The sequence below is a fragment of the Meles meles genome, chromosome 4, assembly GCF_922984935.1.
Source record: "Meles meles chromosome 4, mMelMel3.1 paternal haplotype, whole genome shotgun sequence".
NCBI lineage: Eukaryota > Metazoa > Chordata > Mammalia > Carnivora > Mustelidae > Meles > Meles meles.
This window is the reverse complement of record NC_060069.1, coordinates 49,622,454-49,645,524: the sequence shown is the minus strand read 5'-3', so window position 1 is coordinate 49,645,524 and position 23,071 is coordinate 49,622,454. Positions and strand designations below refer to the sequence as shown.

The following is a 23,071-nucleotide window of genomic DNA, read 5'->3' as shown; positions in this document are numbered from 1 at the left end:
AATTTTAAAAAAATGTTTCTAATGTTGTCAGTTGATGATCTGGAGCTAAAATCAGCTTGATTTCAGAATTTCTTCATAGGGAGGTGGGGGATCTAAAGTGCCAAAACAGGGAGCAGGACACATTTCAGGGTTTTGAGTTTGAAGGTGAATTCCAACAGTTGGATTCACAGCCACTTCTGTCCCTGGAAAGAGAAAAATGGGGACTTGTAATCTTTCTAGTCAGCATAAAACAGAAGTACATGAACTGCTTAATAAAATCTGGCATTTCTTGGATCACTGGAGCAACAGAAAATTATTTGTGCCCTTGAGAAAAAATTTACAACCATCCTGCTCTCTCTAAAGTGATAGTTTAGTCACTATAGCAAGGAAATTTGCTCTCATGAACAGATGATATCATCACTGACTAACCCATCAAGAAGCATTTACAATTTAGAGGCCGAAAAGTAGGGAGAATGCCCTTTTTGGTAGATTGGAAGACAAGATTCCTGTAAATACGAACAGTATTTTAGCTAATGTTTCCATCATGGGAAATGTAAATTTCAATAGACATATTTAAACATAATGTCTGAACTTCATTATTTCATATTTATGCTCTGCAAACTAAACAAATGTAATTAATCAAACATTTCTCTATGAGAAATAGTAAAAATGTTAACTTGTGAAAAGTTTGCATTTAAAATACACACGCACAATAAAGGAAAAACCTGATCAATTTTTTAAAAAATGTTTCTAAATAAAAATTTTGACTTTTAGATTATGTACACTATAAGGTACTAAATATCAAAACAAGCATTTTCTTCCTCAAACTGATCACTTTGAGAAATTATGTACTTATTCCCATAGCTCTTTTGGAAATCTCCTGTTAGTATTTCCTTGAAAGACTGCTACTGCTTTTGAGTTACAAGAACTAACAGTAACATTTCATAGCCACAATCCATATATTTTCCCCTGCCTTGGTCTTTGTCTTGAAATGGTTTGATTTTTCTTTTCTTTTAAAGATTTTATTTATTATTTCTTTGACAGAGATCACAAGTAGGCAGAGAGGCAGACAGAGAGGGGGAAGCAGTCTCCCTGCCGAGCAGAGAGCCCAACGCGGGGCTTGATCCCAGGAATCATGACCTGAGCTGAAGGCAGAGGCCCTAACACACTGAGCCACCCAGGCGCCCCTGATTGCTTCTTTTCAAAACAATGACTACTATAAATTCTAGTAACAACTCTAAATTCACCTTTAAAGAGGAGTGCCTAGTGTCTCAGTGGGTTAAGCCTCTGACTCTTGGTTTCAGCTCAGGTCATGATCTCAGGGTCCTGGGATGGAGCCCCTTTAGGGGCTCCACACTCAGTGTGGTGTCTGCTTGAGATTCTCTTCTTTCCTCTTACCCCTTTCCCTGCTCACATGCTCTCTCTCTGTCTCTCTCATCAATCAATCAATCAATCAATCATCAATCAATCTTTAAAAAATATATACCTTTAAAGACAAAAAAAAAAAATGGCCCTTGAACTAGATCTAGTTCTGTGACTGCTTTTGTGTATTAAATGTAATTAGAAGATAACTATGTCATTCATTTACACAATGTCCCTTTTTGCACTACAATGGCAGAGAGGAGGCGCTCCCTCATCTTTGGAGTATAGAATGATAGTGAACCCCTCATAGCATTGTAGGGAAGAGTAAATGAGCCTGAAGATGTCAGGTGTAAGCACAGAGCATGGCACATGGTAAATGCTCATTAAATGTGAGCTATTACTACTATTATGCTCTGAAAGGAAAGTGTGTGAATGAAATGCTCCCTCTTTCCTTACCTAAAATGAGTCACAGAATATTTACCTAAAGAACATAAAGTTCAGAGAGGTAACACTTTGGAAACAGTCTTAAAATAAGATGGGATCTGGGAGAGGTGAGGGAGAAAGGAGCTGGCATGTGAAGCCTGCTTCTTCTCTGTCCCTGTCTACTCCTCCTTCCCTTCCCCAGTTCAGAGCCCTTACATTTCATCATTGATGAAAGATTAGTATTTCTATTTACCCGGAAGTATGAAAAAGGGAAGATTATCTCTGAAATTGCGGAAGAAATGGGGTCAGGAAGATTGGATCTCTGCAAGGCAGCATTATCAAGGAGATCGGCCCCTAAGATGAGTGGCCTCGGGAAGGGAGTCTCGCTGGTTTCTCAGGAATGGCATGGGACCTGTTTGCTGCCTTGCTGGGGCTAACAGGACCCAAGTCTGATCCACATAGGATGGAAAAGGAGTCAATGTAGATTTTACAGTAATTTATTATTTTCAATAAGGAATATGGACAGATAATGGTGGGGATCTTTTCTTTATGCTCTCAAATTCTCTCTTTCCTAATGAACACTAGATTGTTTTTTCTGCCTCAAGCCTTCTGTCCTTCTCTCACCTATCAGACCCCAAACTTTTTTCTTTTCATTATCCTTAAATGTCTTATTTTCTCATAAATAAGGGCTTTTACTCAGCTTCACAACCTTATTTTCAATGAAAACCTGTTTTCAGTAAATTAACAACAACCACAACAACAAAAAACTTTTGTTTATGGTCAACTTTACAACTCTTTGCCATTACTTATTTTTTTCAAATACAGATTTAACACATAAACAGGACTATGAAACTAAAAAACTCAAAACTTTTTTCAAGTCGCTTGTCTTGTCTACCTATTCACCCTGTCTCACAGAACCAGATCTTTTAAAGTGAGAGCACTGATTCTGATTTGGAGTACAGATGGGTGTGGAGAATTTTCATGATGTTCTCTTCTTTTCCCACCTCTACTAAAAATCTGCATACAGTCCTTTAAAACGTCATTTTCTGTGGCCCAATGTGTGTTCTCTCCATTTATATATTTGAGGGGGAAAATACCCTTCAAATCTCCCATTTTCTGTGGGCTTCTCAGATAAAAGGGATACCAAAACATCATTAAAATAGGTAAGGTAAGGTAAGGCCATAAGAAAACATTAAGACAAGAAATGCTTGTCCCTAACACAGGTGCTGAGTTATTCTAGAACTGTTAGGGTCTGATGGCTGAGAGAAAGGGCAAGAGGTTTCAGAGACCACTTCACAGAGAACCCCACAGAGGAAGGTGTAGGGTATTGAACAGGTCCTTTCTGGGGGTACAGCAATGATGCTAAGGAAAAACTAGATCCATGAGAGGAGTTGGGAGTGGGGAGGGGTGTTGGGTGATAACGGAAGAAGAGAAACTCTCTGGGCCTGGGTCCAGAAAGAGGAGGTGGGACGGAGGCAGAAAAAAGTAACATGACCTTAGGGATTGCATAAAATAAGTCATTATTCATTTCATTCCTCAAAATACTTCCAACCTCCGACTGTAGGTTCCTTCTCCTCTGCTCTTCATCCTTCCCCTTTCCCTTCACCTTCCTGGCTTCCTTCTAGTCTCCCTCCCTTCCTCTTTCTCTAGCTGTTCTCCCTCTTTCTCCTTACCCTCCATGGGGATATTGGAGGGAATCTTTCCCCCTTTTTGTTGCAGGAGGATCTTCATTGTGACCTGTTATAGACATAGAAACATAGATCCTATGGGAATGAAGGAAAGACAGATCAGCAGAGAATTGTGAAAAGGCCTGCCCACTGGCACATGAGATGCAACGGGGGCCTGGGTATTGGTGTGAGATTCCCAAGGACCTTTCCCAGACAGAAATCTCATCGTGCATTGGGTGCGTTGGGCTGGCACATTGTTTATGAGGATCCCAAACCAAGTGTTCGCCTTTGTCTCTTGAATATTTCTGATCAAGATAATTGACAACCTGAGCCATAATACCACTGTCTGGTATTGTTAGTGGGAGAAATTTCCCATTTTATATATTTTAACAGCAGTAAATTTTAGTCCATCCCAGCTTTCCATATTCCATCAAAATTCTCCTCTTGGCTCGTCACGTGAGGGCAGCTTCCATGGGATCCTGAGAGTCAAACCTTGGACCCACGGGTCAGAAGAGCAGAGCTATTTCAACTAATAGATTCAGCAAATAGTGACAATAGCATGATATAATTTTTGAATAAATAAAGTAAAGGTCTAGGAAGAACCCCAAGGTTAATAAAGAAAATGTAGTCTAGCCATTAAAATGCTTTAAATGACTGATTTCCTACATTCTGTATTCAGGAGGGAATGTCCTATCTTCCCCTTGTGCTCAAAGGGTGGCAGGGAGTCCAGAAACGTTATTTCATATTCTAATGTCACCAGTGTCTTTCAAGTGAGTTCTCATTTTCCTCTCCCTTCTGAACTGCGACAATGAGGAAGACCCTAAGTTACCGCCCCCACAACTATCAGTGTGGATGTGTGAATCTGGTGGAGACTGGACTTAACTCAAGCTATGAGCACATACTTTGTGCTCAGTAGAGTAGAGTAGCCAAACCCTGCAGAGTTTGGCTCTTACCTCCTCTGTAGCCATAAAAAGATCCTGTCGTGGCTCCCTCATTTTCCTTTTGGAGAAAACCTCCTTTTACAGAAATATGAGGCAGGAAGAATCATTTGTCAGGAGAAATGAAAGTATAATGGGGATCCAGTGGGGGAAAGAAATCCAGTCAGGGTCTGGGTTGCAGACTTCCGTAAAATATTGACTCCCTGGAATTTACTTTCAGAGATTTCTAGTCAGGAAGATGTCACTAAAGATCACAGAGAATACCACTTTCTCAATTACTCCATTGTATTTTCCTTGGGAGAGGGAAAAAATAGGAATGCCAGGAAGCAAAAGTCTGGGAGACACCTCCACATCAAAAACCATGCAAATGGCTGTTCACTGCCTGTAACACTCTTCAGAGCATCCCTGAGAAAGGGTGGGAGATGGGTAATGGGTGGGATAACCTAACACCCAACTAGGCAAGGAAAAAAAAAATAGGAATGGGCAACTGAGTCTCTGGCCCTAGAATGGAAAGCAGCAAACAACAAAAATGAGTTTTGTAATATAACTTGAGTTGGAAGAGAGCTTTAAAGTTTCTTGAGCAACATAAGATTCAGAGAGATACCAGTGGCATCAGGAAGGAACCATTGGAAGGAGAAAGGGACTGGGGATTCTGGAGAACAAAACCTACCTTTGAGGACTCGCCCAGTGGAAATGCCTGGAGTATTGAGATACCGGAGCTCTTAGATGAAGGTATGACATGACCTGCCATGATTTTCACTGGCTCCCTACCCTCAATAGTGGAAAATTTGAAGTGTATTTGTTGACTTGCAGTAAAGATCCATGTGGTATATTCATCCAGCATAGGAAGAAAAGTATATAACATCTTCTGAGAGGAATAATAGCCACTTTCCCAGGTTAGTATTTAGCAATTAGAAGCCGCTGCCTTCGGCTCAGGTCATGATCTCAGGGTTCTGGGATCGAGCCCCGCATCGGGCTCTCTGCTCTGCAGGGAGCCTGCTTCCTCCTCTCTCTCTCTGCCTGCCTCTCTACCTACTTGTGATCTCTCTCTCTGTCAAATAAATAAATAAAATCTTTAAAAAAAAAAAAAAAGAAAGAAATAATATCTGCGAAGCCCCTAATCTAGTACCTAGCACTTGGTAGATGTGAAATAAATTGTGACTGTATTTTTTTAAAATAATTTCTTCCTGAGTATATTCTTTTCCTGTCCACAATGACTTCAAGGTAATATAGAGAGTGTGATTCTAATGCCCTACATTTGGTATGATTACATGCGGATTATTGCCGTAATCTATTAGGCCTGACACCTTCTCTCCCAATCATACCTGTTCAGGCACATTCAGGCAAATCAGAAGCATCTGTGTAAATCACCAAGCAGGAAATACAAAAACATCAGAAAAATGGGGATATAACTGTGGCACATGCACTGCCTAAAAATGATAGCACTACCACTGGGTAGCTTGCTTACAATTAAGAAGAGAAGTTTTTAATGATTCAAGACAGTCTAGTAAAAGAGTCTTCTTCAGAGTACATAAAGGACTAAGAAGACTAGAGTGGATTTTCCTCCTTAAAATCTCAAGTCAAGTTGAAAGTATCATAATTACATTTATTTGTTAAATGCCTTAAGTTAAATAAATAAAAATAGACCAATATGACCATGTTGACCCCTTTGACTAATACAATTTATTAGAATGTCAGTGGCCCTATTTCCTCCTATGCTCAATAGAAAGTGTTTGATTTTAGGAGAAAGATAATTTTTTCATTGGGGACTCTAATTATATTTCTGCAAATAACCATTTCTCAAATTAACATGTTTCTTTTGTTAAATAATGACTTTTTAGAAAGCCAATAGTTAATATAATCACTAAATCTTGAGTACCAAGTTTTGATATTAAAACATTTAGGTTTATTTTTACTCCACTTTTTATTTAGCTGTTAGTTTTCCCAGGACATTCCTGTTCCATCCATTGAAAATCTTATGTTGACCCAAGTTCCTGAAGCGAAACTGTTAATCTCTACAAAGCCCTCTTGAGGCCTCTGTGTATGGTGTATAAGACAGCACCTTAGAGGGAGTTTCATGACAGACGGTTTGGTTGAGAACAATGCTTAACACAAAGAAATAATCTATGACCTGTGATCTCCCATAAACTAGTAAGTGATAATTGTATTACCTACAACTAAGGCTGGCAGTTACAAATAACTCTAAAGCCTGGCTTCCCTCCATTGCTTATTCTCTCTTGCAGACTGGAAAATAATAGGATGGGCATTGTTTTGGGGTTGGGAGTTGAAAGCAGGCAGGATCAGGGTGCTGCCCCTGTGTCTGGGGAGAAAGGACATGAGTATTGACACCCGCCTGCCCAATTCCAAGTATTCCAGGCTATCCCTTGGTAGCAGACAATCTGGAAAGTGTGGCTCAATAAGTGAGGCATGGAGAACTTAGTAAATGACACTATATGAACACCAGGGCCGGACAGTTTGATATCAAATGCTCGAAGAGGTTATTGTGTACCTTATACCCTACCCCTCACTTGGAGTGACCAGCCCTGTGTCTCTCTTCTCTTTTGCATGTTGACTGAGCAAAAGGTTGAGGTTCTACTGCCATACTTAACTATGGGTCATTTCCCTAATTCACATTTTTTTTTTCTTTTGAGGTCTCCTTTCTTCTGAAGTTTTCTTACATAGACTTTCTCCCCATGGCATGCCTTTGGGTCTCCAATAAACCATGTCTTGTTCTCAGTTCACAAATTTGCTTTCCAAGAGGTTAGTTCTTCAATTCACCACAAACCATTAGGTTTCAAACAGGAAGTCGAGAAGTGTGCAGACAGCTCACCATAAACGGGGTCCAAGTCTCCAACAGCAAAAACAGCCATGGTCCGACTTGGGGATTCCATTCGGGGTCTCCTCAGCCAGCACTGGAGGCAGAAGAACATGACTCCACAGAGAAGAGTCACCAGAAAAATGAGCAGCAAGAACCTGATACCAAGAAGGAGCAGAAGAGGAGTGAGGTGGAGCATGCAGGGAACTTAAGAACTCCTGCTGCTTCCTGGAAAGGGGGCAAGAGCTCCAGGAGACAGGGTGCAAGAAATCTGTGAGGCCAAAACTCTCTAAGCAATCCCCCACCACCACTCATACATTGTCACTAAACTTGAAACACTTGTGGTGCTCAGAGTGAGTCAATCTTACCAGGGGAAGATGATCATTTCTTCTGGAAATTGAAAGTTTTTCCAAGGAACCCTTAATTCATTTATCCATTATTCCTATCTTTCAGCCAGTCATCCATGCATTCAACTAGTAGGTAAGCAACAGAGGCGATTTTAGATGTTGGGTGGGGTTGGGGATTTAAAGTAGACAAAACAGGATCTAACCACTTAATTGAGAGAACTAATAATGTTTGGTTTAAAAAATACAGAAATCATGATGTAGAAGGTGTATAACTACTGTCTAACAGTTTCTGAAGGACCGCTTGTAAAAGGTAGAAGTCTTATTTTGAAGATTTTTAAGAATTTTGAAATCAGTACTGGAGTCCTTTAGGGAGATTTCAAAAGGAAAAACAATTATTTCATTGTTAAATTTCTCTAATTTGGGAATAAATTATTCCCAAAACAGTTTAAATTCCCTGTCACAGGAAGTACATTAGTAAACACTAACCAAAAATCAGAATGTGATGTTGGGGAGCCTGGGTGGCTCAGTCGGTTAAAGCGTCTGCCTTTGGCTCAGGTCATGATCCCAGAGTCCTGGAATTGAGCCCCGCATCGGGCTCTGGGCTCAGTGGAAAGCCTGCTTCTCCCTCTCCCTGCCTCTCTGCATACTCTCTGTCAAATAAATAAATAAAATCTTTTAAAAAAATCAGAATGTTATGTTTCCACATATATTTCATGACCTTTAAAATTTCCTTAACTCTATGACTTTATGTGTCATTTCTATTGTTTTTAGGAAACAGAGTATATATACATTACCAAAGGTTTTGTAACAAATTGGGGATATCCTTACCAGATATACCAGTCGCTTGTGTATCGATCTTTATAGTTTATGCACCTGGTGGTAAAAGAAGAAGAGTTAATGCCGGACCTCTGGATGGCCAAAACCTATTCTCTTGGACCATAACGTTTGTTCTGACTGTACCTATTTTCCCAGAACAATCATGTACTCACTGTGTACCACCTCTCAGCACAATGAACCAAATGGTTACAGTATGCCCAGTTCATCTGGGACACTGAGAATACAGGTGAATGTGCAACTGTCACACGTAGGCGATTTCACGGTCATAGGTTTGTTTCTAGAGTTATGACGACAGTTCTGTATTGGGAAGATGGAGACTAACTTTTCAGGGTTAGATATTAAGTATGAAATTTCTTTAAAATGCAGATTCACCAGGGAAGGTTTTTAATTTCTGTTAACCTTTAATATCTTGGTAGAGAATAGCCAGGCTGCAGACCTGGTTAGAGGAAGAAGTTGGGAAAAGGGAAATGACTGAAAGTGGCCACACGTGCCATTTACCAAAGAGTGTGAAGTTGATTCTTTCAGTCAGGATGGTCAAACCAATTGAGTGTCTAGGCACAATGCAATCATTCCTGGAATAAGTTTTAAAAAGTTTCCTCACACGAAAACAAAGTTCACGGTGGAACTTTCGGGAGGCTTAGCTAACCTAAACCCCTTCTGTCTATTTATCACAGAGTCCGTCGCTATGCCAGGCACCAGGAATGTAGGTGTGCCGATGGACGTTTTTCATACTTTGGCAAATGGGCATTGTCGAAGTATTCTGGGATTAAGCAGTGGAAACCTGTTCATCACAGCCTGGTAATTCTGTGAGTTGGAGCTGTACTTAATCATGGCTACTTCAATTTTTGTTAAAATAACACTCAGTACTTTTCAGCATGAAAGCACTCATAACTGTCAGCTAATTTATTGCTCCCAGCCTCTCCAAGGAGGCAGTGTGTCATGTTTATCATCGTTCTTGTAGGAAGTGACTTTTTAACATATGTGAAGTGTCAACGTAAAAATTTTACCCCAAACATTTAAGAGGAAAGTTAATCACCCAGCGAACATGCTTTTCGTTTTTTGTGTTGTAGGCTTTGTGTGTGTGTGTGTGTGTGTGTGTGTGTGTGTGTGTGTGTGTGTATTCACGTAAAGACACAGGTGCAAACAGCTGGAGAAAAATGGCAGTTGAAGTACAATTTTAGAAAGCATCTTAAGACAAGCAATCATTGAAAAAGGATTTTAAAAATAATTAATGAGACATCCTTATAAAGGAATGTTATCTAGTCATCAAGAAGATTCATACTTATCATCAAAAGCCTTGTGAAGTAAAATAACAAAGAGGGCTCAGTTCTACTTTGTATATTCTTTTACATAAATGTGATGTTTTTACTAATTAGATATTTTGTAGTAGTACACTCCTATACACCAAGTTACTAACAATGCTTTCTTCTTTTACAGTTGGTATCATGAGGTGCTTTATCTTTCCCACATTTCCATATTTTTTGAATGTACAATACATCACTTTTATAGTCATACAAGTGTTAAGTATTATATTAAAAAAATATAAATCTTAGACATACAGTATCCCACTGTAGACATAGGGACATTCTCTAGGTGTTCTAGCCCAACAAAAGAGTAGAAGTTTCCTATTTGGGAAATTAAAATGTAAGCACATAATCAGGAGTGTGGATTGCTTCATCTCCCTCCATTAAAAAATCTTTGCTTACCTTCTCGACATTTAAGAAGACACTTCATTCTTATCAAAATGTCAATTCTAAAGATTAACTGCCTCAATTTGTTTCTCAGTTCTTTAAATTTTAAGCCACTCAGTATTTTTTTTTTTTTTTTTTTTGCCAGTGATAATTATCCAAATTGACATACTTCTCTTTCTGATCTTGGGCAATCACTGCTGGAGTTTCTGATATGCAATAAATACAATGGTCAGGAAGGAGTTAGCTGGACAAATGCAAAGTGATTATGGAATTTCCAAACTGTAGGCACCTTTGGGAGGATTTAGTTCACTCAGCAATTTACATACTCTACAACTGAAACCCAGAGTAGAGAAGTTGTGGAGATCACTAGCTGGTCAAAGAACTCAAATCAGATTACAAGTCTTCTGACTTTGTGTGCTTCCCTCCTTTTCCCACCATTATTTCCATGTCTTTTGCAAGATAAATTTTTAAAGATTTTTTTAAATTCTTTTTTATTTTTTTCTTTTAAGTAGACTCCACACCCAACATGGGGCTTGAACTCAGAACCTTGAGATCAGGAGACGCATGCTCTACCGACTGAGCCAGCCAGCCAGGTGCTCCTTAAACAGATTTTTTTTTTTTTTAATTCTTAAAAAAGTATTAGAACAATAACAATATCCCAATTGCTCCAATTTTAAATGGAAGATATTCAGTGTAGGGAAAATTACATTTTTTAAAGTGAAGTAATTACTCAGAGATTTATATATTATTGGTCAAATTAGGATAATGCCAACAATGAAAAACATTCAGGAGAAAAGAGAACCAGCTATGATGCTTAAGGAAGACATTCCCGATCATCAGTGTTCTCTCGAAGTGGCTGCTGAAGGATTTTTTTTCTGACTTTAGTGTAAAACTACTGCCCCCGAATGTTATGGAGATGATTCTTCCCCTACAGGGATGACTAGCCTAGTTGACCTTTATTATTCTTTTTTTTTTTTTAAACATTTTATTTATTTATTTGACAGATAGAGATCTCAAGTAGGGAGAGAAGCAGGCAGAGAGAGAGAGAGGAGGAAGCAGGCTCCCTGCCAAGCAGAGAGCCCGATGTGGGGCTCGATCCCAGAACCCTGGGATCACGACCTGAGCGAAAGGCAGAGGCTTTAACCCACTGAGCCACCCAGGCGCCCCGACCTTTATTATTCTTCTCAGCGCTGAGATTCTGCGGACCTAAGTCTAACTACAAATTCCTCAATTTGAAAAATTTGAGAAGAATTGCTCCGGTGGCTCCTTTGCTAGAATCACCCAGAACTTCCTGTGCCAGGCATTCTTCTAAATCGGTTATATAATGTCAGGGGGAATTAACTCACTTTCAGATTCACAGTGCTATGAGGTAAGGTCACAATATTATGATCCTCATTGTACAATTGGGAAAATTCGGGCATGAAGTAGTTTGCCCAAGACAACAAAGCTGCAAGTGGCCGAGTTGGGGTTCACACCCAAATGGTCTGGCTGTGGAGAATGAGTCTTACTACCATGCAGCCCCACCACTGGGGAGAGTAAAAGCCAGCTCTGACCTCAAATTACTATGGGAGGTACTGCCAGAATGCATTCAATATTCTGTGTTCCAAAATGCTTTAAAAATAATAGAAATACAAAAAGTAATAGAAATGAGAGCATGGAGGGTATCACACAAAGAGAATAAGCCAAGAATGAGATCAGTTTTTAAACTGAATATAGTAAACCCCATGTGAAGAATTTAACCCAACTCGGGATCTGGCTTAAGCTTTCTAGAGGTTAATAGGATGAGAGAGAGACTTGGTTATATAGTATCCTCTAAAATTAATAAAATCATGCAGCATGACTCACCAGATGCACAACTATTCCTGGAGTAGATTTTCACTAGAGAAGAATTCAAACTCTTGGGCTTTATGAAGAGGATACTGTTGGCAACGGGGACAACATTTTTCATATGCTCTTAGAATAAATAGAATAACAAATTTCATGGATCTTTTTCTTTTTTTAAATCATCCCTTAACGTAGGCAAACGTGCATTTAACTATAAAAATCTGGGAGAGGGATGGGTGCTGTATCATATGCCCTGGAGATTGGTGGCTTGACCTCATTAATCCGAGGTAAATTGTATAGTATCTAGAATAGATGAACCATATATCCTCAGGTATTTCACCCAGTGTATAATTTCATTTAACATTGGACATACAATATGGCTTTATGGTGCAAATTTGTAATACATATATAGTGGTATAGTAGTACCTATAGTATGCATATATATGTATGGTACATATACATACTTTGTAGTGTAAAATTCTGGTTCAGGAGTCAGTCCTGGGTCCAAATCCAAGCTCTGCCTTTTACTTGCTTACTCTTGAGCAAAACACTTAACTTCCTCGAGTGCTGTAAGTTGGTGAGATATCCAGAATCTATTAATGCAATTAATTGACAAAATCCTGTGGATGTATGATCATATTTATGATTTGTAAGTTACTCTACTTATGAATATATATGTACATCAGTGTATCAGTGTACTTGCTCATTTGGGGGAGGGAAAGGATGGGGCTGTAATGGGGAGGCTCTATCTAGTTTTTTTTCATATACTAAATTACTTATAATATTTAAATTTTATACAAAGACAGCCTAGCAATGCATTGTTCATACTAATGAAAAGCCATTATAAAAATAAATTGAGTAGTTCAGATCAGAAAAAAACAGTTTAGGTTTAAAAAAAAATAAAGAAAACTAATCATCTCTCAAATACCTTGTAGTGGCAAAAGATTTGGCATCTATCTTCGGTACAAATACCTACCTAATATCACCTCTCTGCAATACCAGCTACTTTCTTGCCCTCTCTTTTTATTTTCTGCTTGTTGGCATTGTATTTGAGGTGGTCTCTTCTTTCCATTCAAAAGCAATGGTATTAATGACAAACACAATAGGCACTTGCATGCAAAGTGAGGTAGCTAAAAAAAGAATTGTACTTCAGAGCTAGCTGAAGCCCTGCATTACTTTGCTACTGTCTTTGAGTCTCAGTTTCTTCACCTAAAAAGGAGACCAGTAGCCTCAGTGACAGGAAAGTCTGCTTATCAAGGTCCTCCGTAGCGTATTTTCCTGTTCTATTGATCGAAGAATGAGATTCAACATTTATGATCATATTGATTGAAGAATTAGATTCAACATTTATGATCTTTTCCAGTTATAAATTTCTGTATTGTATTATCCTGGGTCAAAGATAGGAGATGACTGGGCAAGATGAGCCAGCTAGGAGGTCCAGAGTTAGGTAAGTACATCAGGCATGAAAAATTCCATCATGTCATAAACACCAGAAGACAGAAAAAGGGGAGTCCAAAATCAACACAAAGAAAGAACAATGGAGAGCCAGCCATGCCAGAGCTGGAAGAAGAGCACAGACATAAAGCACAGATGATCAATAATGAGATGATTCACCAAAGCAGGTGAATGGTTCCAGGGCCAAGGAAGGCATTCCACATAGCACGGTCTCTTCATCCGGAGGCAGCACCCAGGCCATGAGACCTTGGCCTTGAGGGTGACAGGTAATAATAATTGAAAACAGCCACCTGGTCGTCAGGGCTGCACCGAGAAGGCAGACATGCTTTTCTGACACTTGCACTAAGTCACAGTGCATTACAGCTCTCATTAATCATCAGCAGCATTATTAATGGCACCTTCTCCCCAAGTTCAGAATAGAATTCTGGGAACCATTAAGTCGACGGTCCCAAAAGTGAGAAAATTGAGTCAGTTATTCACATAACGTATATCAAATGCATTTTGAAATGTACACAAAATACAGGTGAGAATCTTTGTCAGTTGGCTTATATTTGAAACTGAATACCCAAAAAATGGTGGCCCACCAACACTGTGACTTACAAGTGGGGGTGTGGACGAAGATGACATCTTTGTGAGCCTCAAGAACCCTTGCTACCACTCTGGTGGAGAATGCAGTAAGCAAAAATACCTAGAAATCAATGAGGCTCCTTATATTTGCCAAAGCTAATCATAATGAAAGTGCCTCTGTTCCTGCTTTTAGAAAAATTGAGCCATTTGCATTTAAAAACAATTTGCTCTTACTTTTCTTACATGATTATAATCATCATTTGAGACTCATTTGGGGCTTCTCAAATGACTTAAGCCTTTTTTTATTTTTTGAATTTTGAAAATGCTAAATAAAAACATGAAGCCTCTTGCTATTTACTTACATTTCATTTTCTTCACATGGTGGGTCCGAGAGCACCAACTGAAACACATGTTTAGAACAATAAAATCCAAACATCTCATCATTCTAATCCTTTAATACAAACAGCGCTTAGAGACAATGTGGGTTTATATCATTCCGTTTGTTTTTTTAATTAAAAGCTCCATAGCAGAGTCCATTATTGGTGCACAGAATTTTAATTGAAAAAAAAAAAAAAAATCTCCCGGTAGATTCTCTAGCTCAGCGGTGACAGGAAATACATATTGTGAGCCAGATTCCTATCCGACAGTAGACGGATGTGAAAATGCCTTTTGTTCTTTCTATAGGCAGATATTGTTTGCTCTGAAGACCTTTCTTGCACCTTGCATTTTTTGTTTTCACATTTTAGCTAGAGGAAGAAAGTTCATTATTTGCAGAGTATTATTTTCACACAAAGAAATCAAGTTCCCTACTTGAAAACAGAAGTCCATCCCATTAGCATTAATGGGTGTTAAATACATGCATGAAGGAGTGACTTTAACTAGCTCAAAGGGGGAAGGTCAGTTTAAAATTACATGACAGTCCTGTTGAGATTTACATTTGTGTCTTCACCAAAGAAGGAAGAAAAAGTAGTAAACTTGATTGTTTTGTTTTAAATGACCCAAACCATCAGCATTTCAACATAATTATCCTTGTTCTTTGTGTTGAGCCTTACCGGTTAAAATAACACATCACAGAGGAAAGAAAGTACTCTGTTCTAGAGGTTTTGTTAGCAGGTTTTTTTCCCTTAAACTGAGATGCTTTCCAGGGACAATGAGAAAATCTTTACATGTCATTCATACGTGGCTCTTAAACTTGGGTTAATGAGATCAGTGAAGTATTTATTATCCCAGGGTATACCATGCAAATATGAATACAAGTAAGAAGTTACAAAATTTAAAATGATAAGCTCGGGGATTTTTGTGAAATATGTCTTTTTTCCCCCTTTAATCCCGAATGCATCTTCTTCAGCACCTTATATTTTACTCCACCAAGTTTATCTAGGCAAAGAGATTTGTCGAGTTGCAGATGGAGGCATGAATTGGCCATCAGAGAGCATGGTAATGAACAATTTATAAGCCCAGAAAATGAGTTGCACTCTCTTTCGCTCGAATGCTGCAAATAGATTTGCATACTAACAGAGAGGAAAATGAACATTCAAATTTTGTCCATAAAGAAAGTTTATTTATGAGTAGATGAAACCATTAGGGACCCAGCTTAACAGATAAATAAAGTCCTCATTTCACTTTCAAGTCACTCCCTAGTCTCCTGTGCTGCGCCCTACCTAGCAAGGAGTCCACAGTCATCCATTATTCCTACCTCACTGCTGATGCATTAGCTGACGGACTTCACGGTTATCACGAAATGACGAGCAGGACTGAAATCTTTTAGATACATTGCATTCAAGTAACAGATACAGAGATGCAGGTATTAGTCTGAATGAGATGCTAAAAAAGCAGAGGAACCAAAATAAACTCTAAGGTGGGTCTGTCAGCACTGAAAAATGGGCAAGCCTCAAGGATGGTTGTAGGCAACAGTAAACATGTCTTAAATTAATCCTGCCACAGCATTTGGATATATCAGCAGCAATTTTTATTTAAAAAAAAAAATGCACAGCCTAGCAAAGTTAAGCAAAGATTACATTGTGTCATATTACTTCAATGGCAGTAGAACTAATAAAGAAGAAATAAGACTAATGACATGGACCATTTCGTCTTCTGTATTTCTGACCAATAAATATGTAAGTCATAAGCTGGTGGTAACACCGTCTTAGAGGAAATCTTTTAAATGTGAGAGTAGTTAAGTTACCCAAAAAACAAATCTAGAACAAACCAGGTTCTTAGGGTGCCCCTGAAAATCTTTTCCCAGAAAGAGAGATGGTTACCTGGAATAGAGGCAAACACGAGGTTCCTGCTTTTGAGATCACTGAAGTAAAACTAAAAGGTCTGGGTCTCAACATACTTAAGGAATGAGCTTGCTCGGAGCCAGTGGTTGGGCTTCTGTGTTGATCTCCCTCTTTCCCTAGAACTTGTTCGCCTCTAAGTTATGCTTCCCACCGGAGCGCTCATTAATGATGCTCCTTGTGACTTTTAATGTGCACACTGGGGGGCAGGCATGTTGGGTGCGTGCTCACAGGTACTCAGTGTTCAAGGAATTTCAGTGTAAGGTCAGAACCCTGGTACTGTTTGTCAAGCCCTCAGAAGTCAGGGTTATACATGCTGACCTGCAAAACCCGCTGGCTGCTTAAATAATCCAGGGCATTCAAGAGCATGTTTTATTCTAGGGCATTTCTGGGATTTATACAGGATCTGGTACTTGGAATGTTTAATTTTCTTCCCTTTGTTGGTCCTTTTATCTCCTCTTTTCCTACACATCGTTTTCAGTCCCTTGTCTAACTCAACCTTGGGCATAAAGCTTTCCTTGTCTCATGATGATCGCACCCTACTTTTAAACAGTGCATATTTCAATGTTTGATGAAACAACACCAACACGACTGCCAAATAAACAAACAAACAAACAAATAAATATAAGCTTGCAAAAATGTCTAGGGAATTTCTGAAAAAGGACAATAAAGAGGTACGAATTTAATTTATATTAAAACATTAGAAAAGTATAGAAGTTTATAAAAACTGGTATGGATGCCTATAAACAGTAAGATAAATATAATGGAATAGAATTCAGAAACAGATTGAAATAAATAAAGATTTCAGTTGTCATTTCAAGCTAGTGAGGAGTAGACATTATTCAAGGAATGATGAAGAACTGAATGGTTAGGTGGAAAGAATGGAGCAAATGGTTTGTAAGGTGCTTAACCATATTCATAATAAGATACATATTGCTTGCAATTATAATCAGAATGGCAAGTTGGTAAAAAGGATAATAGAGCAAAGAGAGATAGCTATGGGGAGGTAAGTCCTCTCTTACATGGTTGGGAAAACTGTACAGCCTCTTGGGAAGACAATTAGGCAATACCTATTAACCTAAAAACTGAATATATCTGTTGGTCAGGAATTCTTCCAGGAATAAATCCTACAGATACTATTACAAGTAGCACAAATTATTACATGCAATGATGTTCACACAGCATTGTTGGTAATAAAATATTAGAAACAGCACATATCCATCAAAATGGGGCTGCTTACGTAAATACAAAAGGATTATATCTGCTCAACAAAATACTAAGCAGCTGTTTAAAAAGGCATGGCAGCAGGTCTGGCTGGCTCAGTCAATAGACCCTGCAACTCTTGATCTCAGGGTTGTGAGTTTAAGCCCCATACTGGATGTAGAACTTACTGAAAATACATAGATAGATATCTAGATATCTAGATAGATAGGTCGATGATAGAAAGGAAGGTGGAATAGGTTGCAGCTACTGACAAGGAAAGACCTCGAAGAGTCATCATTAAGTGGGGTGCCTGTGTGGCTCAGTCTTTAAACATCTGCCTTCAGCTCAGGTCATGATCCCAGGGTTCTGGGATCGAGCCCAGCATCAGGCTCCCTGCTCGGTGGGAAGCCTGCTTCTCCTTTTCCCATTCCTTCTGCTTGTGCTCCCTCTCCTTCTGTGTCTCTCTCTGTCAAATAAATAAAATCTTAAAAAAAAAAAGTTATCATTAAGTATAAGGAACAAATTGTGGGACACTCTGTACATCCTGCTGGTTTTTATGTAATACTTAGGGAAATACAGCTATGGTGTCTTCCCTCTCTATGAAACATACACACATATACTCATATATGCACAAGATGTCTCTGCTTGAAACTATTAACAGTGATTTTCTCTGTATAAGGGAAATGAGAGTCTGAGGAAACATGAGTGGGAGGGAAATTTATTTTTCACAGCTTCTTTTGTACTGTTAATCATTTTTTTTGTTGTTGTACTTTTAATCATTTTGTACATACATACATTTCCAAGGGTTAATTGTGAAGCCAATCATCCAGAATTCAGAACAAGCACGTGGTGGTTCAAGTCCCAGCATGGTTCACCACATCCAAATCAAAGGATAATACATGACTTAATTTATGATGGCTTACCTAGATTGCACTAGAAACAAATCAGCAGAGTTAGTTACCTAAACTACTGCTCTGAACTGGCCGCTAAGGTATGTGGATTAGTTGAGAGGCATCTGGACGGGCTGCGTGGTGGCCTCAGTCTGTTTAGTATGCAGCCACAGACATAGCCATGAATTGCAAAGCAGAGGAAGGGCTTGGTGCCAATGCCAACAGGAGATAAGTAAACCCAGCCTACAGTATTATTTGTCCCTAGGACACCCTCCATTTTGAGTGTCTCTGAAGCCTGTAATTAAACAGAAGGAAAAATAGGCTCCTCACTGGTGAACTTATTTATTAGGCGGTCAGAAGTCTGACTTCCGTCAGTGGAGTCAATGATCTTAAGAAATCCTGAGAAGGGGAAGGAAAGCCGGAAGACTAGAAAAGAGATGGAGTGGAAACAAGGACAACATGTGTGATTTAGCTTTGGAAATTGGAACTATGACCAGCAGGATACATAGATTCAATAATTCTTGTGAAAAAAAATACATGATTTTGCAGCAGGTGGCTGACAGGGAGTATGGCAGCTGATTGGAGGTGGACTCTATACTAACAGTAATACTGAAAACGCCACGACTATGTTTGGTGCTAAAATAAAAATTCATATTCATGGCCACCTCTCTTTTTCCAGACTGCTATTTATCTGTTAGCTTCTGTGACTTTTTTATACCACTTCCAAAGGCCAGCATGCTAGCTTCTGCCTAAGAGCCCAGTTTCTGTTGTCCTTCCCTTCTCAGCATTATGACAGTTTGAAGGTCTTAGAAAAAGAAGTCTGCCCATGGATGTCCTTTTACCTGTATAAATTTTAAACTTTTTATTCTGAGATAATTGTAGATTCACATACAGTTTAAAGAAGTAAAACAGAGGTCTTAAATACCCCTTTACCCAGTTTTCTCCACTGGTAACATCTTGCCTTATACAATATCAAAACCAGCAAACAGATACTAATACAATCCACTGCCTGCCTGGTGTTTGTCATTCATGTTTTATGATCTAAAAGTTGTGATTAATCTAATATTTTTTTTCCAAATGGATGCTTATGTGTGTGAATGGTAATAAGTTGACATCACTAAGAAGTCAGCTTGAAGATGGATGTCTGCTGGTAAAATGATCTCTTAAGTCATTAAAATACTATGGACTTCTTATGTTTGAATATAAGGGTGAAAAGAAGAAAAACTCTTCAAAAGACTCAGGAACATGGACAGGAAAAAGGAGAATGAGTATATTATATGAGATCATACTCACAATATTTACTGAGTACTTGGATAATCATTATCTTTGTAACAAGAGAATGGATAGATATATGTTCTATGGTACAGTGCTGGTCATTTACCCAAACTTTCTCCCGTTCTGGGTAGTAGAAGAAAGTAAATCCTGCAGGAAAGGATGGTCATGAGGTGATATGAAACTATTATGTGGATTTGTAACCTGGCAGAAGTCCAAATTCCCTGAAGCTCTAAAGTTCTACCGATATTTGTCCTTAAAGGTCATGGCATGCAGGTGTTCAAGAAAATCTAAGGACCCAAATTCAAGGGATTAAGTAAGAGTAAACAGAAGTTATGAAAAGAAGTGGGCAATGTATAAAGGAAAGTCCAAAGAAAAAGGAAGGAGGCATCAATCACTCTCTTTATAGAAATTAATGGAGCAGGAGAAAGTTCTAGAAGTCAGAAGGCCTGGGCTGAGGTCACCACTTTGCACTAACCAGAAGTGTAACAATAAAACATTTATCTTCTCTTAAAACTGTATTTCCTATGAAATAATGATAATAATATTTGTCTCTTTCACATAATTTTTTTTAAAGATCAACTTGAAAATACCAATATGAAATCAGACCAGGCATAGACATAAGGAATTGCATAATGGAGCGTCATAGAATAAAATAAATTCCAAAATCCATTCAGCTCCTGGAAACTATGGGATCCAGGGTTATGTAAGGAGGACTTCAAACGAGGCAGCACTTCTGGCTGTCAGATTTCATTTTCTTCTTCTCCCCACTGAGAAGAAATACTGATCACATTACTAAATCAATGGTCAATTTTCAGTCTTTATCTCATTTGTCCTCATTGGCAACATTTGACGTAGGCAATCATTTCTTCCTTTAAACACTTTCTTCACCTGGCTTCCAGAACAATACATTTCCTGATTTGTTTCCCGTTTTATTGACTGTCTCTCTCCATCTCCTTTGATGATTTTTCCTTGTCTATCCAGACTTGACATGTTTGAGACTCCTTAAGTCTAAGCCTCAGACCTCTTTCTTTTCTATTTACATGCATAATTTCAGGACTCTCATTCAGTTTCAGAAATTATCAGCCACAAACTGAGGACTCCAAAATCCATCTCTCCAATCCAGATCTCTTCCCTGAATTTGTATAATCAACTGCCAACTCCACATCAACATTTGGATCTTGACTACATTTCTGCAAGTAGACTTGTCCCAAATCTAGCTTCCGATTTTCCCCACCTTTCCTCTACTCTTTCATTCCCACCCATCTTTCCTATATCAGTACATTACAACTGTTTCCTTTTGGTTGTTCAGGCTAAAAAGATTTTTTTTTAAGATTTTATTTATTTATTTGACAGATAGAGATCACAAGTAGGCAGAGAAGCAGACAGAGAGAGAGAGAGGAAGGGAAGCTGGCTTCCCGCTGAGCAGAGAGCCTGATGCGGGGCTCGATCCCAGGACCCTGAGATCATGACCTGAGCCTAAGGCAGTGGGTTTAACCCACTGAACCACCCAGGCGCCCCCAGGCTAGAAAGATTTGAGAACACTTTTTAGTTCTTTCTTACTCTCTAATCAATTAGCAAATCTTGTAGTCTGCTTTCAAGATACATACAGACCTCTACCGCTGTCATTACATTCTCCAGCAACTTTTTACTGAAATTACTATCACCTATCACCTGAATTATTTCAATGGCTTTCTAGTAGATTCTTATTTCCTTCTGTCTTGATACTTACCTGAGTACCGCCTACTCTTGATACAGCCACCACAGCATGTTCTTAACTATAAGTCGGATCCTGTCACTCTTCTGCACACAACCCTTGAGTGGCTTCTTATTTCCCTCAAAGTGAAAAAAAAGAAGTTCTTGCAATAATTTACAAAACCTCACGAGGCCTGTTCTCTGTTCTCTTTCTGGTCTCATATTCTACGGGTCTCCTCTTGCCTCACTCTGTTCGCCGCACACCGCACCGGACATGATTTTCCTTAAACCTCCCGGGCATTCTGCTGCCTCGGGGTCTTTGCAATAGTTCTTCCTCAGTCTTTAAGGAACGTCTCTCATTTGCCCATATGGTTTACTTCCTCACCTCCTTAAACTCTTGGCTCAAATGCCACATTTTTACTGAGGCTTTCCCTGACCACTGTGTCTGATATTATGACAACCACATCCACAACCAGCACTCCCTTTCTACTCTTTCTGTAATTTATGTTTCCCAAAGAATTTTTGGAAAGGCCTACTTGTCATGCTATTGTTTCTCTCTCTTGCCTGAAGAGAAAGCATCATGAGCAAATGTAATGGAATCATGAGTTCACTTGGTGGTGGTTACAGGTAGAGACTATACCAGGTGGAGTTGTCAGCCAAGGGAAACTTGATTTGCGGCAGAAAAGGAGATCCTGAGAATACTTTCCAAAGGCATGTCTTTTTGAGTAGGGGTGAGTAGGTTCCATTAATTTAGGGTTAGGATAAAATATTCAGAAAAGAGAGCTTTGTCATCACATGTAAAGCAGACACAAGGTTGTCTGGGCTTACTTAGAAAACATGCCATTACATGCGACCTATGTTATGTTAATGAAGTGTGTGCTCCTCCAAGGGTGGAGACTTTAACATTATAATGAAGCAGAAGTTAACTGTGGACAGAGGAAGGTCTACGGCTGTTCTCTGAGAGCTGGTACCAACTGGACTGGGCCCTGAGCTCCTTATTTCTGGTAAGGAATGCAGGGCCTTGCTTGCTTTTCAAGCAGCCCAGGGAGTTTTTAACCACTGATTTATTGTCTCTGATGTGGTTAGGCTAAAGATTTGGTAGTTTGTGTATTTCCTTTGTTCCTTTAAAATCCTGAACCATGGAGGTTTTTGCATTTCTTTGTAATTCGGACACCTCCTAGAAAGTTCTGCAAGAAGTGTGCTTGGGCAAGAAGAGCTGGTAGAGCCTGGATTACAGAAAGTACTTGGGGGTGGGGTGGGGCCACAAAAATCACATCTCTTAAATCAAGAGAGCTATATCGAAAAAAAGAAAAGCCAGAGAGAGCTATATCGGGTCTTTCTTTTACAGGGGATCCATAACTCTTTCTGCTTACAGGAAGGGAAATTTGCCTATTGCTGCTTTGTTTGTTCTCGCTAGTACCTACAACAGCGCCTTTCACATGGTAAGCACACAATACATATGTGTTAAATAAATGAGCTAAATGATTGATTAAGTAATGAATGAATGAGCCAGCTTAGTCCCAAACAGCTGGCTGACTTGAGAGCAAGCTACTTGTGAAAGGAGAGGGAACATTCTTCGACAGTGAAGGCACCCTCCAGATTATACAAGAGGTGGAAAAAAAATAAGCACAAGCTGAAGGTCGTTTTTGTGGGAATTTAACTGACCAAGCTAGGGTCACAAAAAGGTATTAGCCAGGAAAAAAAAAATGCAGAGGGGAAAAAGAGAATCAGAATTTCTACAAATGCCCTGTGGTTGCCTGAATCTAAGCTCAACTTGGGAAGATAATGTCTCTACAGCTTTTTGAATGGAAAAAAACTTGACATTGG

The 23,071-nt window shown here is 39.1% G+C and overlaps 1 protein-coding gene across 1 annotated transcript; it reads right to left on the bottom strand.

Annotated features, from left to right (window-relative positions):
- On the bottom strand, window positions 1–16,296 carry TMEM207 (transmembrane protein 207). The gene is made up of 5 exons (XM_046002763.1): window positions 16,167–16,296; window positions 14,268–14,305; window positions 8,360–8,404; window positions 7,200–7,342; window positions 1–182 (listed from the first exon to the last, which is right to left on the bottom strand). Exons 1-5 carry the CDS (start codon window positions 16,239–16,241, stop codon window positions 52–54), a joined length of 432 nt encoding a protein of 143 aa, XP_045858719.1. The 5' UTR covers window positions 16,242–16,296; the 3' UTR covers window positions 1–51.
- Window positions 16,297–23,071: the final 6,775 nt, after the last annotated feature.